Raw genomic sequence first — 14,663 nt, forward strand, 5'->3', positions numbered from 1 at the left:
TGGCATTCATTATGGTTATATACCCCCCCCCGACCCCCCCCCCCCGGGATGGCAGCCCTGGGGGGCAGATGTCCCAACTCAAGAGCCTGGTATGGGTCCCTATTTTCCAGCCAAGGGACTCAACTCCCTCCGGAGCCTCTGGATGCTCACCCCCCACTCCCCCCAGCCAGGACCAGGCACTGAGAAAAACCTGAGTCCCAGAGCTCCAGCGCTGCCGACCCCCCCCCTGGGTCCTGGTTCGGCCGGAGCTGCTGCGAGGCCGGCCCTCCCCCTTGGCCTCCAGGGCAAGGGCTTGAGCAGGAGGCGGCCCCGGCACTGCTGCCATTTGGGCTGGATGGCCCTGGGGTGTGGGGCTGTCCTGGGCATGTAGGATGCCGAGCTGCATCCCGGGCCTTAGCCTACGGATGCCAGCAGCAGCCTCCACCACTGTGGCAGCACAGGTGTCTGCACACATTGCCACACTGCGCCCTGGAGAGGCAAACCTGGAGGACTCAGCAGTCAGGGGGGCCGGGCCCCAGGCCTGGCTCGGCCACATTCCTCAGGCGTCTCCCCTCCCCTCTCTGCCTTCGTTTCCTCATCTGTACGTGGGGGTAGTAACAGTGCCTGCGGCGGAGTGTTGTTCTGTCAGCCAGATGAGGGCATCCACTTTAAGCTCTTGGAACAGAGCCTGGGATGCGTAGTAAGAGCTCAGTAAAGAGCCGGCGGCTATTACTCTATTGAAAATATAGCAACTATTACACGGTGGCAGTTCACCGCAGAGCCCTGGGTGGTGGAGGGGCTGGGCTGAGATCCTGGCTCCGTCCCACTACACTGCAGGCCTCGGGCGACTCCCACCCTCTCTGTTCCTCAGTTTCCCTGTGTGAAAGCCAATGAGAGTAGGAGTGGTAACAGGAAGGGCTGGTATGGTAAGTATTATAGAATTAACAGAGTAACAAGATTCATTAATTGCTGTTTTAATTATACAAAGATGACATTATCTATAGTTCAGGTCGTTAAGGCTAGCCTGGGTTCAGTCTGGCTTCCGCTGGGCTGGTGTGGCCTCGGGACACCCTTCTCTTCTCCGAGTCTTCGTTTGCTCATCTGTAAGCCAGGACGGTAAGGGTAAGAATTAGACAAGATGCTGTGAGGAAAGGGTCCGGCACACAGCGCGTGCTCGGTAAATACTTTCCCTCCCCATCCTGCTCTCTGGGGAGAGCCATCTGATGGGCTGTGCCCGGCCCGGGTCCTTCAGGAGTGCCCCTTGGGCCCCTGACCTTCCTTCTCCTGCTCAGATCTTTCAGCACATCATCCGCCGGGAGGTGACGGATGAGGACACCAGACACCTGTCCCGCAAGTTCAAGGACTGGGCCTACGGGCCCGTGTATTCCTCGCTCTACGACCTCTCCTCCCTGGACACGTGTGGGGAAGAGGCCTCGGTGCTGGAGATCCTGGTGTACAACAGCAAGATTGAGGTGGGCGCCAGGCGGGGACAGAGGGGTGGCTGAGAGCAGGGAGGTGGCCTGGGGCTCAAATCAGTGGGTCTGTGGGCTGAGTGCAAACGAAGGTGCCAACTCAGTGCCCAAAGTGACGCCTGGCACCGGGGCGGGGCTGAGGGGACTGTAAGGGGGAGCTTCAGGGGCAGGCAGGCCTGGGCAGGATTCTGGCTCCGTAACTTGCATGCTGTGCGACCCAGGACAAGTGACTCAGCCTCTCTGAGGCTGAGGATGAGGACAGTGCATATCTCGTGGGGCTGCTGGGAAGACGCCGTGAGTTAGCTTTAGAGCAGCCTGGCAGAGTAAACGTTATGTGCCAGCTGTTACCATTAGTAGATGTTATATGAAGTCTCGAAAGCTCTCTTTTCAGTTAGCAGTAGTTTGTGAACATCGTTCTGCACCATTAAATATTCTTGTGCGACATCATTGCTGCGTGTAAATGGACCCCATGCTAATGAACCGTTCCTCCGTGCTTGGTCATGTGGGTTTGTGTCTGCCTTTAACTATCGGGAAAAAAAATACTACCGTCGCATCTCTGTGGCTACGCTGTTGCACAGATCCGTGGTTATAAAGAGACTCAGTCATTGGAGGGACAGGGTGCTTACAGCTGGGGCAGCGTGCTGCCTGGGTGCAGAAGGCCCCCCTCCCGCCCTGGCCGCCCAGCGTGGACAGGCCTTCTCTTGCCCGAGCTTACTTCCCCATCTTGAAATTACTGACGGACATGATTCTTTTCTTTTCTTCTTCTTTTTTTAAATATTTTTTTTTTATTGATTTTTTACAGAGAGGAAGGGAGAGAGATAGAGAGTTAGAAACATCGATCAGCTGCCTCCTGCACAACCACTACTGGGCATGTGCCCGCAACCCAGGTACATGCCCTTGACCGGAATCGAACCTGGGACCTTTCAGTCCGCAGGCCGACGCTCTATCCACTGAGCCAAACCGGTTTCGGCTTCTTTTCTTTTTTAAAAATATATTTTTTATTGATTTCAGAGAGGAAGGGAGAGGGAGAGGGAGATAGAAACATCAATGGTGAGAGAATCATTGATCGGCTGCCTCCTGCACGCCCCCTACTGGGGATTGAGCCTGCAACCCCGGGCATGTGCCCTGGACTGGAATCGAACCCGGGACCCTTCAGTCCGCAGGCCGATGCTCCATCCACTGAGCGAAGCCAGCCAGGGCATGACTTGATTTTGATGGGGTGGCGGGAGGTTTAGCGTATCTGGTGCCAACTCTGACCGCTAGTTTCTGCTTGGGGAGCGGTATGGAGGACGGCGGTGCAGGACTCGGTCAGTGATGTCTGGCCTGGGTTCGACACTGGGAAGCTGTGGTGAGTCAGGTATTTAGCGTCCTGGGCTGAATCTCCCAGTCTGGCTTCCTGAGTCAGAATCTGGAGGTGGAAGCCCAGGGGCTTGTATTTGGGCAAGCAGCTCGATACCATCCCCAGCTGGGAGTTTGGGGACCGTGAGCACAGCTTTCCAGCCGGGTTCTGAGCCTAGAATAGGCCTTGGGGGCGGAGTCCCACTCCCTCCTCCCTGAGGATGGGGTCAGGAGGAGCAGTGCCGGGGGAGGTGGGCGTGTCGGTCGCCTGCCCAGCGCAGCCCTGACGCCCGGCCCGCAGAACCGCCACGAGATGCTGGCCGTGGAGCCCATCAACGAGCTGCTGCGGGACAAGTGGCGCAAGTTCGGGGCCGTCTCCTTCTACATCAACGTGGTCTCCTACCTGTGCGCCATGGTCATCTTCACCCTGACCGCCTACTACCAGCCGCTGGAGGGCACCGTGAGTGGCCGTGGCGGGCGGGGCTGGGCACGGGCCCCCAGGCGTCCCCTGCCGGGGAACCAGAGGCGGCTGGGGAGCAGGATGGAGGGGTGCCTCCCCGCGCCCAGCGGGGAGAGGAGGGAGGAGGCTCCCTGGGGTCCGATGTTGGGCCGCTGAGGGGACTTCTGGACCTGGGACTCGGTGTTGGAGGGGCTGGTGAGGACCTGCGTCCCCCGCCCCCCAGCCGCCGTACCCTTACCGCACCACCGTGGACTACCTGAGGCTGGCCGGGGAGGTCATCACGCTCTTCACCGGGGTCCTGTTCTTTCTCACCAACGTGAGTGTGTGGCCCCAAACCCACCAGCCCAGCCCATCCTCCTCCTCCTCCTCCCCTTCCCTCTTTCCTCTTCCTCCTTCCTCCGCCCCCTTCTCCAGCCCTGTACTCCCCTCTGCTCGTCCCTCCTTTCCCAACAGACAGGCCCATCGTCTTTTCTCTGCACAGTAGTCTGCCTCCCTCTATTCTCTTCCTTCTTCTGCCTCCCCCCCCTCCCCCCCTCCCCTCCCCTCCCCTCCCTCTGTGCTCCTGGGGCTCCACCCCTCACCTGCCTCCCCCTGCCTCCAGATCAAAGACTTGTTCATGAAGAAATGCCCTGGAGTGAATTCTCTCTTCATCGATGGTTCCTTCCAGCTGCTCTAGTGAGTGGAGGCCCTGGCTGGCAGCCCTGGGTCAGGAAGGTGGGGTTGGGCTGGGACATCGTCCAGGTCAGGGTGTGGGGGTGTGACTCCTAATAGCAGTGAGTTCACCCAGCCTGGCCACCTGGAGCCCGAAGTCAGGACAAGGCCAATCGATGCTAAGCAGTAGGGTCTGATTACAGCAAGATTCTGGTTGCTAGAGAGTTAACACACACACCGGGGATAGAAATAATTGAACCTCTGGTGCTGGTGATGGATTATGAATGTCTGCCTGGAGTGCCCTGCTGAGAGGATTTGAGGCTGTGTCTGTGTTTGGTGGGAGAGTGCGGTGATGGATTATTGATGTCTGCCTCGGGCACAGGCTGTACTGCAGGTGGCTACGTCTTTCCTTTCCCTTAGAGCCGGAGAGCAGTGAAGTCCATGAGCACAAAATCCCCACTGCACACCACGACTCTCTAGCGCAGTGGTTCTCAACCTTCCTAATGCCATGACCCTTTAATACAGTTCATGTTGTGGTGACCCCCAATTTCATTGTTACAAATGGAACATAATTAAAGCATAGTGATTAATCACAAAAACAATATGTAATTATGTATGTGTTTTCCGATGGTCTTAGGCGACTCCTGTGAAAGGGTCGTTCGACCCCCAAAGGGGTCGCGACCCACAGGTTGAGAACCGCTGCTCTAGCGGTTCCAAAGGCATCACTTAGGGATCTTGCAGGGCTCAGGCCATTGCACACACAGTAATTGTCAATTCACTGAGCGTTCTGAGTAACAGAATGCTGGGGAGCCCAGGGAACCCACTGTGCGTCTTCTGGGTTTCTCACCCTGGAGGGCTTAGGGCCTGTCTCCCCTCAGGGCCTCATTGCCCCTCCCCCCGGCCCCTCCCGTGGTCTCTGCTGCCTGCAGCTTCATCTACTCCGTGCTGGTGATTGTCTCGGCGGCCCTCTACCTGGCAGGGATCGAGGCGTACCTGGCGGTCATGGTCTTCGCCTTGGTCCTGGGCTGGATGAACGCCCTTTACTTCACACGTGGGCTGAAGCTAACAGGGACTTACAGCATCATGATCCAGAAGGTACGGAGTGGGGGACCCGCGGAGCTGCGTGCCCTGGAGGGAGCCCCCACGCCAAGTACACGTCTCACATGCGGGGACAGTGCCCGTGGGCCTGATGGGCACGCGGGGGCAGCAGGCAGGGCCTGGGCATCGGGAGGGCCTGGGAGCGTTGGAAAGGGGATTTGGGATGGAGGCACGGGGAAAGCGAGAAGCCGTGTGTCTCACTTTTGCCTCCGTCATCCGCTGTGTCTGTAGATCCTCTTCAAAGACCTGTTCCGCTTCCTGCTGGTCTACTTGCTCTTCATGATCGGCTACGCGTCAGGTGAGCTCTGGGCGCCCAGGGGGCTGCGGGTGGCGTGGTGTGCGGGGAAGACAAGCAGCGGGTGTGGCGTTCTCACTGGTGCCAGGCGCTGGGCTAAGTCCTTCCCCATCCCCGTCTCTTCATTCTCCCGGCACGTCTGTAAGATAACAAGCCTTCGCTTCTCCTTTCACAGACGAGGAAACAGGCGGGGAACGGTTAAATAACCTGCCCAGGTTCGAAAGCTAGGAAACGGTGCAACTGGCATGTTAACTATTATTAGAAGCCACATAAGACGCAGTGGCTTAAGACAGCCCCCATGCATTGATTGTTCGGGAGTCCAGCTCCGCTAGGTGGTGTGCTGGCCGGGACCGATCTGGCTAGTCTTCCAGGCCCTGTGTCCGAGCTCCGTGGGTGGGTTGGCTGGTCTGCCTGGTCTTTGCTCTCCCCTGTGGTCACTCACCCTCCAGCCGGCTCGATGGGGCTGGGGCACAGGGTGGTCTATGGGGTCTCAGAACGTGAGCGGAAGTGTTCAAGGTCACTTCCTGGCACGGCATCACTTCTGCTCCCTCTATTGGCCAAAGCAAACTGAAGGCGGCCTCGGTTCAGAGGTGGGGAAATAGACCAGACCTCGCCACAGAAGGAGCTGCAAGCCACACTGAAGGGGCGGGGCTACAGGGAGAGTGAGTTCTCATAAGTAATCTATCAGCCCAGGTCTATTTATTTGTTTATTAATTATTGATTTCAGAAAGGAAGGGGGAGAGAGAGAGAGAGAAACATCAATGATGAGAGAATCATTGATCAGCTGCCTCCTGCACGCCCCCTCCTGGGGATCGAGCCCACAATCCAGGCACGTGCCCTGACCGGGAATTGAACCCTGACCTCCTGGTTCATAGGTCGATGCTCAACCACTGAGCCACGCCGGTCAGGCAGCCCAGGTCCTTTTTAAAGCTCAATACTGGCTCCCTCAAGTGTGGCTTCTCCGTGACGTCATGATGCCGCGGGACCTCGGTGGCACAGGCTGTGGGGGAAGGACCAGGAACAGGGAACGGACCAAGCCTGGCTGGTCTCTAGGGGGTGGGTGATCGCCCATTCGATGCTCAGCGTCCAAACGCGAGTGGCCGACTCAGGCTTCGCCTGCCACACTCCACCTGAGGAGGCTGGTCGGGGACCAGCCCTGGAGCAGGATCTGATGGTAGCGATATTTTAACCAGATGGTGGGTGATTCCGGGAACCAGAACTGCAGCCTTAGCTGGGGAGAGAGGGACCGGCTACAGCTGCCCCCTCCCGGTGATGGGACTTAGAAGAACTAACTAGACAGAGTGTCAGGGGTTCCACAGTGGTTTGGGATTCGGGTCAAGCCCAGCCCGACTGCAGTCCTAACTATAGAAACTGAGGCAGAAGCTTCGTGGTTAAAGTGGCAGCTGAGTGGTCAGCTTGCTGCCGGGGCTTCTGCTGCGGGACACTCGCTCCCTGGTCTGCGATTGACATGACACAAACGTGACGCGTGCTCTTGTTCCACGTTTGTCCTGTGACAGACATGGCCAGTGGATCACAGAACGGTTTTTCTGATGAGTCCAGACAAGATTTCAGAATCCTTCTCAACACACATTTCAGCAGCCGCTACACAACTGAGTGGCGTTGCAGGAGCTGTAATCCCAGGTGGAAGGCACTAGGCGTTCTATGCCCACAGGGCGCAGGGGCTCCGTCCCGCATGCTCCCTGCCCTGGGGGTCAGGGGCGGTTGTTGCTGCTCAGCTGTGTTGAGAAGGATCTGAAGCTGCGTCTGGGCTGAGCACCACTGTCGGCTGAGGTGTCTGGAGGGGTGAGGGCCTTAGCGAGCGCGGCTTCTGGGCCGTCAGCACTGGCGCCGGTTTCGGCTCCTGCTCTTCCTCTGTGAGCAGAGAGAGCGTCTGCCCGGAGCTCGGGTCCCAGGCTCCCGGGACCTGCGGGAACGCCGGGCTGGAGCAGGGCTTCTCAGCCTCGGCACGTGTGGCTTTGGGGCCGGATGATTCTCCTGTGGGCTGTCCTGTGCGTGGGGTGTTTGTCAGCATCCCTGGCCTCTGCCGAGTGCACGCCAGCAGCACTCCCTCCGGCTGTGCAACCGAACACGGCTCAGGACACTGCAGATGCCCCGGGGGGTGGGGGGTCACCCTCTCAGGTCATTGCAGATGCCAGGGGGGCGGGGTCACCCTCTCAGGTCATTGCAGATGCCGTGGAGGGGGGTCACCCTCTCAGGTCATTGCAGATGCCAGGGGGGCGGGGTCACCCTCTCAGGTCATTGCAGATGCCAGGGGGGCGGGGTCACCCTCTCAGGTCATTGCAGATGCCAGGGGGGCGGGGTCACCCTCTCAGGTCATTGCAGATGCCGTGGAGGGGGGTCACCCTCTCAGGTCATTGCAGATGCCGTGGAGGGGGGTCACCCTCTCAGGTCATTGCAGATGCCAGGGGGGCGGGTCACCCTCTCAGGTCATTGCAGATGCCAGGGGGGCGGGGTCACCCTCTCAGGTCATTGCAGATGCCAGGGGGGCGGGGTCACCCTCTCAGGTCATTGCAGATGCCGTGGAGGGGGGTCACCCTCTCAGGTCATTGCAGATGCCGTGGAGGGGGGTCACCCTCTCAGGTCATTGCAGATGCCAGGGGGGCGGGGTCGCCCTCTCAGGACATTGCAGATGCCCCGGGGGTGGGGGGGGTGTCACCCCAGGTGGAGGCCCTTCTCCTCGCTGGCAGTTCTGGGAAGAGCAGTGGCTTTGGATTCGGGAAGACCCCGGCCTGGCTGACGTGCTGGGTAGCCCTGGGCCGTGCTCTCCTGTGACCAAGCCTCAGTTTCCCCTCCATCCGATGGGGATGACTCTCCCCCTCTCAGCTGGCGTCTGACACTCAGCGAATGCCCCCCCGTCCTGCCCACAGCCCTGGTGTCCCTGCTGAACCCGTGCGCCAGCATGAAGGAGTGCGGCGAGGACCACGCCAACTGCACGGCGCCCACGTACCCCTCGTGCCGCGACAGCGACACCTTCAGCACCTTCCTGCTGGACCTGTTCAAGCTGACCATCGGCATGGGCGACCTGGAGATGCTGAGCAGCACCAAGTACCCCGCCGTGTTCATCGTGCTGCTGGTCACCTACATCATCCTCACCTTCGTGCTGCTGCTCAACATGCTCATCGCCCTCATGGGGGAGACGGTGGGCCAGGTCTCCAAGGAGAGCAAGCACATCTGGAAGCTGCAGGTGAGCGGCTCCCCCGCCCCCGCGGCCTCCTTCCGAGCGGGGCCTCGGACCCACCACCTCCTCAGCCTTCCGCTCCTGCCTCCACCTCCCTGTCTGTAGAATGGGCATCCCAGGCTGCGCCTGCTTCCCAGAGCCGCCTACTGTGTTGCCAACGGCTTCTTGCCTGACCGCCAGCAGTGGTCTCGCCCCACCTTGGGGTCCAGTTCCCAGGACAGTCGCCTCCGGGCACCGAGAGGCTCTGGCACAGGGAGTGCTCAGGGAGCCGGGCCTTGCAGCAGGGTCTGCGCCGAGGCCAGGGGCCAGGGGCAGCGTCCAGCCCCGCCACCCCGGGGTGCCGCCGTGTGGAAGACAGTGCGGACTGGGCCTCACTGGCCCGGGTGCGATCCTAGGCAGCAGAGGCCTGGGGGTCCGCCTGCCCGGGCCGCGCACCGTCCCGAATCTGGTTTTCACAGTCAGGGCTTTCCAAGGCCCAGGCACGCGCACTGCATCTCCCTGACTCAGTGAGGAAAGAACCCCAAGGTCACCCTCCCACGCCGGCCTCAGGGCAACATCCAGATCTGCTCTGAGTCCTTACCCGCACGGCCTCAGTCCCCCCGCCCCCCCACCGGGTGCGACTCATCAGATGCAAACCGGCAGCCTGAGGACTGATTTGACCAGCAAAGATTTATTTTTTTCTTTATCATTAAAAAAAAATGTAATGCAGAATTTAAAAGTTAAGAGATTTCACATAAAAATCCAGGCTGTGGCCTTTCTTGGCGAGGTGGGCCCACATCCCTGCCTGGCCGCCCCCTGTACGTGGGCTGTGCTCTCTGGTTTGCCCCAGGCCCCACCCCTCCCTAGTGCTCCCCGCACTGAGCGGTGACTGCTGTGCTGAGCCCTGGGCTGCGGCCTTTCTGCCTCTGATGCTGCCTCACCCATTTATTCTGCTGGGTCAGGGGGATTCGAGTTTGTAACCGTTTCCAGGGTCAGTGGGAGCTGGGAAACCTACTTCTCTGCCCACCCCGCCTGCCGTCATTTCTGCCGTCAGGGCAGTGGGCGGGCGGGCGAGGCTCACCCCGGCCTGTGCTCCCGCTTCCAGTGGGCCACCACCATCCTGGACATCGAGCGCTCGTTCCCCGTGTTCCTGAGGAAGGCCTTCCGCTCCGGCGAGATGGTGACCGTGGGCAAGAGCTCGGATGGCACCCCGGACCGCAGGTGGTGCTTCAGGTGAGCGGGTGGACGGGTGGACGGGGCGGGACCCTCGGGCCGCCTTGCGTCTTCCACCCGTGGTGGCTCCTCAAGCCACAGGCCACGATGGCCCTGACCGAAGTTCTGTTCTGCTGGCTGAGGCTGGGCGAGGGGTTCACTTCTCAGCCTTGGTTTCCTCACCTGTGAAATGGGGACAATGCTAATCCCACCCCCACCCCCGGGCCAGCCGTGCGATCGGATGGGTTACGCAGGAGACAGCGCCTGCCCGTGCCCGGGACACAGTAGCGCTGCGGCTCCTCTGTCCCTTGCGGGGGAGCAGAGGCCGGAGGCGGTGTCAGTCGGGGCTCCATCCCTGCTGATAAGCGCGCGGGGCCTCGCTGAGGGGGAGAGGTGACTCAGCAGCTTCCAGGGCTGGCGACGTTCCCCAGGGGCCCGGCCGACGCCGGCTTCTTAGGGGAACCCGGAGCCAGTCTTTTCTCGTAAGCGGGTCGTTCTTCGTACAGTGAGCGCCGCCTGGACTGCAGTCATGTTTGGGTCAGGCAGCGTCCGTGTCCTCCTCTGGGAAGTGGGCGTGGTAATAGCACCGGCTCATAGGCCAGTCGGTCTGTCCTGTTCCGTTTGAACCCCAAAGTCAAATCCCGACAAATTTGTCAGCATTGTGACCTTGGACAGTGTAACAAGCCTCAGTTTCCTTGTCTGTAAAATGGGAACAGTGACTGTATCTTCCTTGCTTGGTCCTAACACATAGCACTTGCTCGAGAAATGGGGGTTGAGTAAAAATAACAAAAATAAGTTTAAAAAGGAAAAATTACGTTGAGCCAATTTGGGCGTAAGAGGCTGTAACCTGACTTTCCGTGGGTGTCCCAAAACTAAGAGGGGGGTGTTTTAAGAAGGAGGGGGTCCACCTGCAGACGTGTGGCTCAGCCTGTGGTACATCCATGCAACGGAGCGTTACTCAGCCACGAAAAGGAACCAAGTCCTGACACGCGCTACCACGTGAACGAGCCTCAAAAACATCACGCTAAGTGAAAGCAGCCGGGCCCAGGACCATGCACTCTGTGTCCCACTTACACGCAATGTCCAGGGCATGTAGTTCACGGAGCGGAAAGTAGAAGAGAGGCAGCCGCGGGCTGGCGGAGGGGGGATGGGGCACCTCATTTCTGTTTGGGGTGATGAGACAGTTTGGGGATTAGAGAGGTGACGGTTGCACAACCTTGGGCATTTCTTTAATGCCCTGAATTGTTTACTCAAAAATGGTTGGAATAAAATGGTTGGAATAAAAATGAGGAGGAGGGTGCGCTGGGAGGCGGCCGGGGGGTGGGGGCTCCCCCTGACCTCTCCCTGCTGTGGCCCCGCAGGGTGGACGAGGTGAACTGGTCTCACTGGAACCAGAACTTGGGCATCATTAACGAGGACCCGGGCAAGAACGAGAGCTACCAGTACTACGGCTTCTCCCACACCATGGGCCGCCTCCGGAGGGGTGAGCGGAAGGACGGGGGGTTGGGGAGCCGACGCAGGGCACAGAGGGGCAGCCCTGGGCCAGTCCCATCACTAATCGGCTTGGAGCGATCCTGTCCTCTCTGAGACTCGGTGTTCCCGTCTGTGGAATGGGCGGGTCGGATGAGCTGCCCGCTGAGTGCCTTTGCTGCCGTGCATGCCTGGGGCCCCCCTTCCACACACTGAGTGCCTGAGACGCGGGAGGACGGGGCGCTCAGGTTCTCGCCTGAATTCATTTGCTCCTGGGCAGGCACCTTGACCTCTCTGAGCCCAGTCTCCACCTCTGTGAAATGGGGACGATGAGACCTCCCCCTTAGGTCACTGTGGAGAGCCTGGTACACAGTAGGCGCTCCATAGGTGCACGTGCACTCCCCACGAACTCTCACTTCCCTGTGCTCACTCCAGATCGCTGGTCCTCCGTGGTGCCGCGCGTGGTGGAACTGAACAAAAACTCGAACCCAGACGAGGTGGTGGTGCCTCTGGACCACATGGGGAACCCCAGCTGCGACGGCCACCAGCAGAGCTACCCCCCCAAATGGAGGACTGATGACGCCCCCCTCTAGGGGCTGCAGGCAGGGGCATGGTCTCCGGCCTGCAGCCACCCCCTTCCCCTCCAGCCACCATTTCAAGTCCACCTGCATTTCCGCCACATGTCCTGTTGACCCAGAGGTGAGGGCCAGGCAGACGCCAGGTTGGCCCTAGGACCCTCTGGCCCCAGGCTCCTGCCCCAGCTCCCCACCCCTCTACCCTCCACACCCAGGCACAGGGCTCCTGGCCGCCTGTCTCACTCCCATGGAGTCACATAAGCCAAAGCCTGGCCTCCCGCCCACAGGGGCTCCCCAGTCCCTCCATTATTTATTTGTTCTGCTCTCAGGAAAAAAGCATGACACCCCCCACCCCCGCCCCCCAATGGAACCTGGCAGAGGCCTCAGGACCCTGTTCCGGGTCCCAGGTGCACCGCGGGCCCAGCACCCACCCCATCCTGCGTCCTGGGCTGCACACAGCACCGGGAGCTGCAGTGAGGGGCCTTGCGGGGGGGGGGGGGGACGGGGGGGACAGGCCTGGGGCGGGGCCGCGCCTCCTGTGCATCTGTAGAGGGGCTGGGGTTTGCTGGTGCTCAATAAAGGTTCATTCACTGATGGTGGAGGTGGTGGGGCGATGGGGGTGGTGACAGGAGGGAGATGGGAGCGCTAAGAAATGCCTGTGGGTGGGGGAGGTGGGGCCGAGGCAGTTGCAATGGCCCAGGTGGTGGTTAGGGTGAAGGTTGGGGGCCGGACAGGAGGTGTTGGTGGTGACCTGAGAGATGGGGCGATTGGAGTGGTGATGGGGAAGGTAGAGAAGGGAACGGAGGAGAGAAATGGTGTGTGTGTGGGGGGGAGCTGTGTTGATGGGAGAATAGTGCTGCTTGGGAAGTAGTGAGTATTGGGGTTCCGTTTGTGGGGAGGGTAGTGCTCACCAGAGGACAGAGGTCACGCTGTGCTGGGGAGTGGGCGGGGGGTGGGGTGGGGCGGAAGGAAAGCTGCAGGGAGGGCGGAGCAGAGGCGGAGGTGACAGCTCTGGCCAGGTGAGCCCTCAGTGTCAGAGGCAGGAGAGGATGCGGCGGCCTCGGAGGCCGTCAGAGGCGGCACTGGTGAGAGTGCTTGGGGCCTGGGGAGGGATGGGCCCTGCCTCTCTCAGGGGCCCCATCCCAGCAGGGCTGTGCACGTGAGTGGAGCTGAAGGGCAGCCGTTCACCTGGGGTCACCTGGGGTCACTCACCCTGCTCCTCAGGCCCCGGCCTGGGCAGCGCCAGCCTCCTGCGCCAGAGGCTCCCCCAGCACCCGTCCTGCCTCGTTCCAGGCATCAGACCCTGTTCAGCCACATCCAGAGGAGGAAGGACAGGTGGCCTGTGTCTCCTTTCGTGAGGGAGGAAACTCCCCCCCGGTCCCCAGCTGACCCCCTCCTGTGTTAGCCAGGTTTGTGTCACGTGTCCCACGCTCCAGCCGGCCAGCGGCCGGGAGCAGCAGGTGGCCTAAGGTAGTTCCCCCAGCAGGTGGTTCTATGGGAAAGGAGAGTGGAAGAGTCCACGTTACCTAGGCAACCAGTAGCGTTTGCTACAGTTGCCCACCCTACGTTCCAGCTGTCCAGTGGGGAGGGACCATATGGTCACCAAGAATGGCCGTGGGTCCTTCTGGGAGGGTATGGGATGGGCCTGCCCACAGATCAAAACACCCTCTCAGCTCAAAGGGACTCTCAGCTTACTGAGGCGTATGCTCCATTCATTCATTAAAGAAAAATTGTAGGCTATGAATTTTCCTCTGAGTACGTTTTTATCTAAACTCATAGAAACTTTCTGTGCTGGCCGTTTAGCTCCGTTGGTTAGAGTGTCGTCCCATATGCCAAGGTTGTGGGTGTATCCCCATTCAGGGCATCCAATACAAGAGTCAACCAATGATGCACAAATAAGCGGAACTACAAATAGAAGCTTCTCTCTCTCCCTTTCTCTCTCTATCCAACAATAAACAATTTTAAACATGGAGTAACTTTTCCAACTGTGATTTCCTAACTATTTGATGGTTTGGGTGCTGATTCTTTATAACTCAACAGCTGATTAGGGGCAATTTAAAATGTTTTCAACTCGTCCAGGAAGATCTGAGCGATGACCTTTCCCCGTGTCCTTCAGGGTGGGACACATGCTGGTGGCGTGCCGCCATGTTCTCGGGCCACCTTGGCTACAGGATCCCTTAGGGCAAAACATACGCCCCACGCCCTGGCTGGTTTGGCTCAATGGATAGGGTGCCGGCCTGCAGACTGAAGGGTCCCGGGTTCGATTCTGGTCAAGGGCACATGCTCGGGTTGCAGGCTCGATCCCCACTAGAGAGTGTGCAGGGGGCAGCCGAGCAATGATTCTCTCTCATCATTGATGTTTCTATCTCTCTCCCTTTCTGAAATCAATAAAAATTATATACTAGTACCCCGGTGCACAAAAATTTGTGCACTGGGGGGGGGGTCCCTCAGTTATTAAACAACACTGACCACATTGGTGGTGGTGGTGGTCTTGTCAGAATGTGTTATATTATGCAGATGAAAATCTATTTAAACAGATTTGATCTAAATATTTCCAAAGATGGAAGAATTGTCCCTGTCAACTATTTTAGTTGATTCATATCTTCACTAATTGTCATCATTGCAAAGTTTTCAGTCCCCATATGGATTGCTGGATATAATAGGTCATGCACTGTCCCTGTCCTTTGTAGCTTTTGTTACCTTAAGGACTCTAGTTTTCCATTTATATGTTTAAGTACCAACCTTACCGGCTTAAAAATGTAAGCTTTTAACACTGCTCTCTCTGTTCCGTATCCTTCTGATGAAAAGTGGAGTTGGGTTGCAGCACAGGAGAGAAACTCAGAAGGGGAACATTGAAGTAATGACTGCAGTAGGAGAAGAGGGAACCTATTTCCCTGGCCACAGGCGCTGGCGCCCTGGACCACAGGGCTGGCAG

General features: G+C 59.1%; 1 protein-coding gene across 1 annotated transcript; it reads left to right on the forward strand.

Annotated features, from left to right (window-relative positions):
* Positions 1–1,271: 1,271 nt before the first annotated feature.
* Positions 1,272–12,210, forward strand: TRPV4 (transient receptor potential cation channel subfamily V member 4; the record flags this gene model as incomplete). Its single annotated transcript, XM_006108571.3, has 10 exons — positions 1,272–1,451; positions 3,091–3,249; positions 3,473–3,565; positions 3,851–3,924; positions 4,830–4,995; positions 5,230–5,296; positions 8,182–8,498; positions 9,577–9,704; positions 11,045–11,166; positions 11,589–12,210. Coding segments are annotated over 10 exons (1,464 nt in total), but the record flags the coding sequence as incomplete, so codon positions are not given.
* Positions 12,211–14,663: the final 2,453 nt, after the last annotated feature.

This window comes from Myotis lucifugus, unplaced genomic scaffold (assembly GCF_000147115.1).
Source record: "Myotis lucifugus unplaced genomic scaffold, Myoluc2.0 scaffold_2686, whole genome shotgun sequence".
Lineage (NCBI taxonomy): Eukaryota > Metazoa > Chordata > Mammalia > Chiroptera > Vespertilionidae > Myotis > Myotis lucifugus.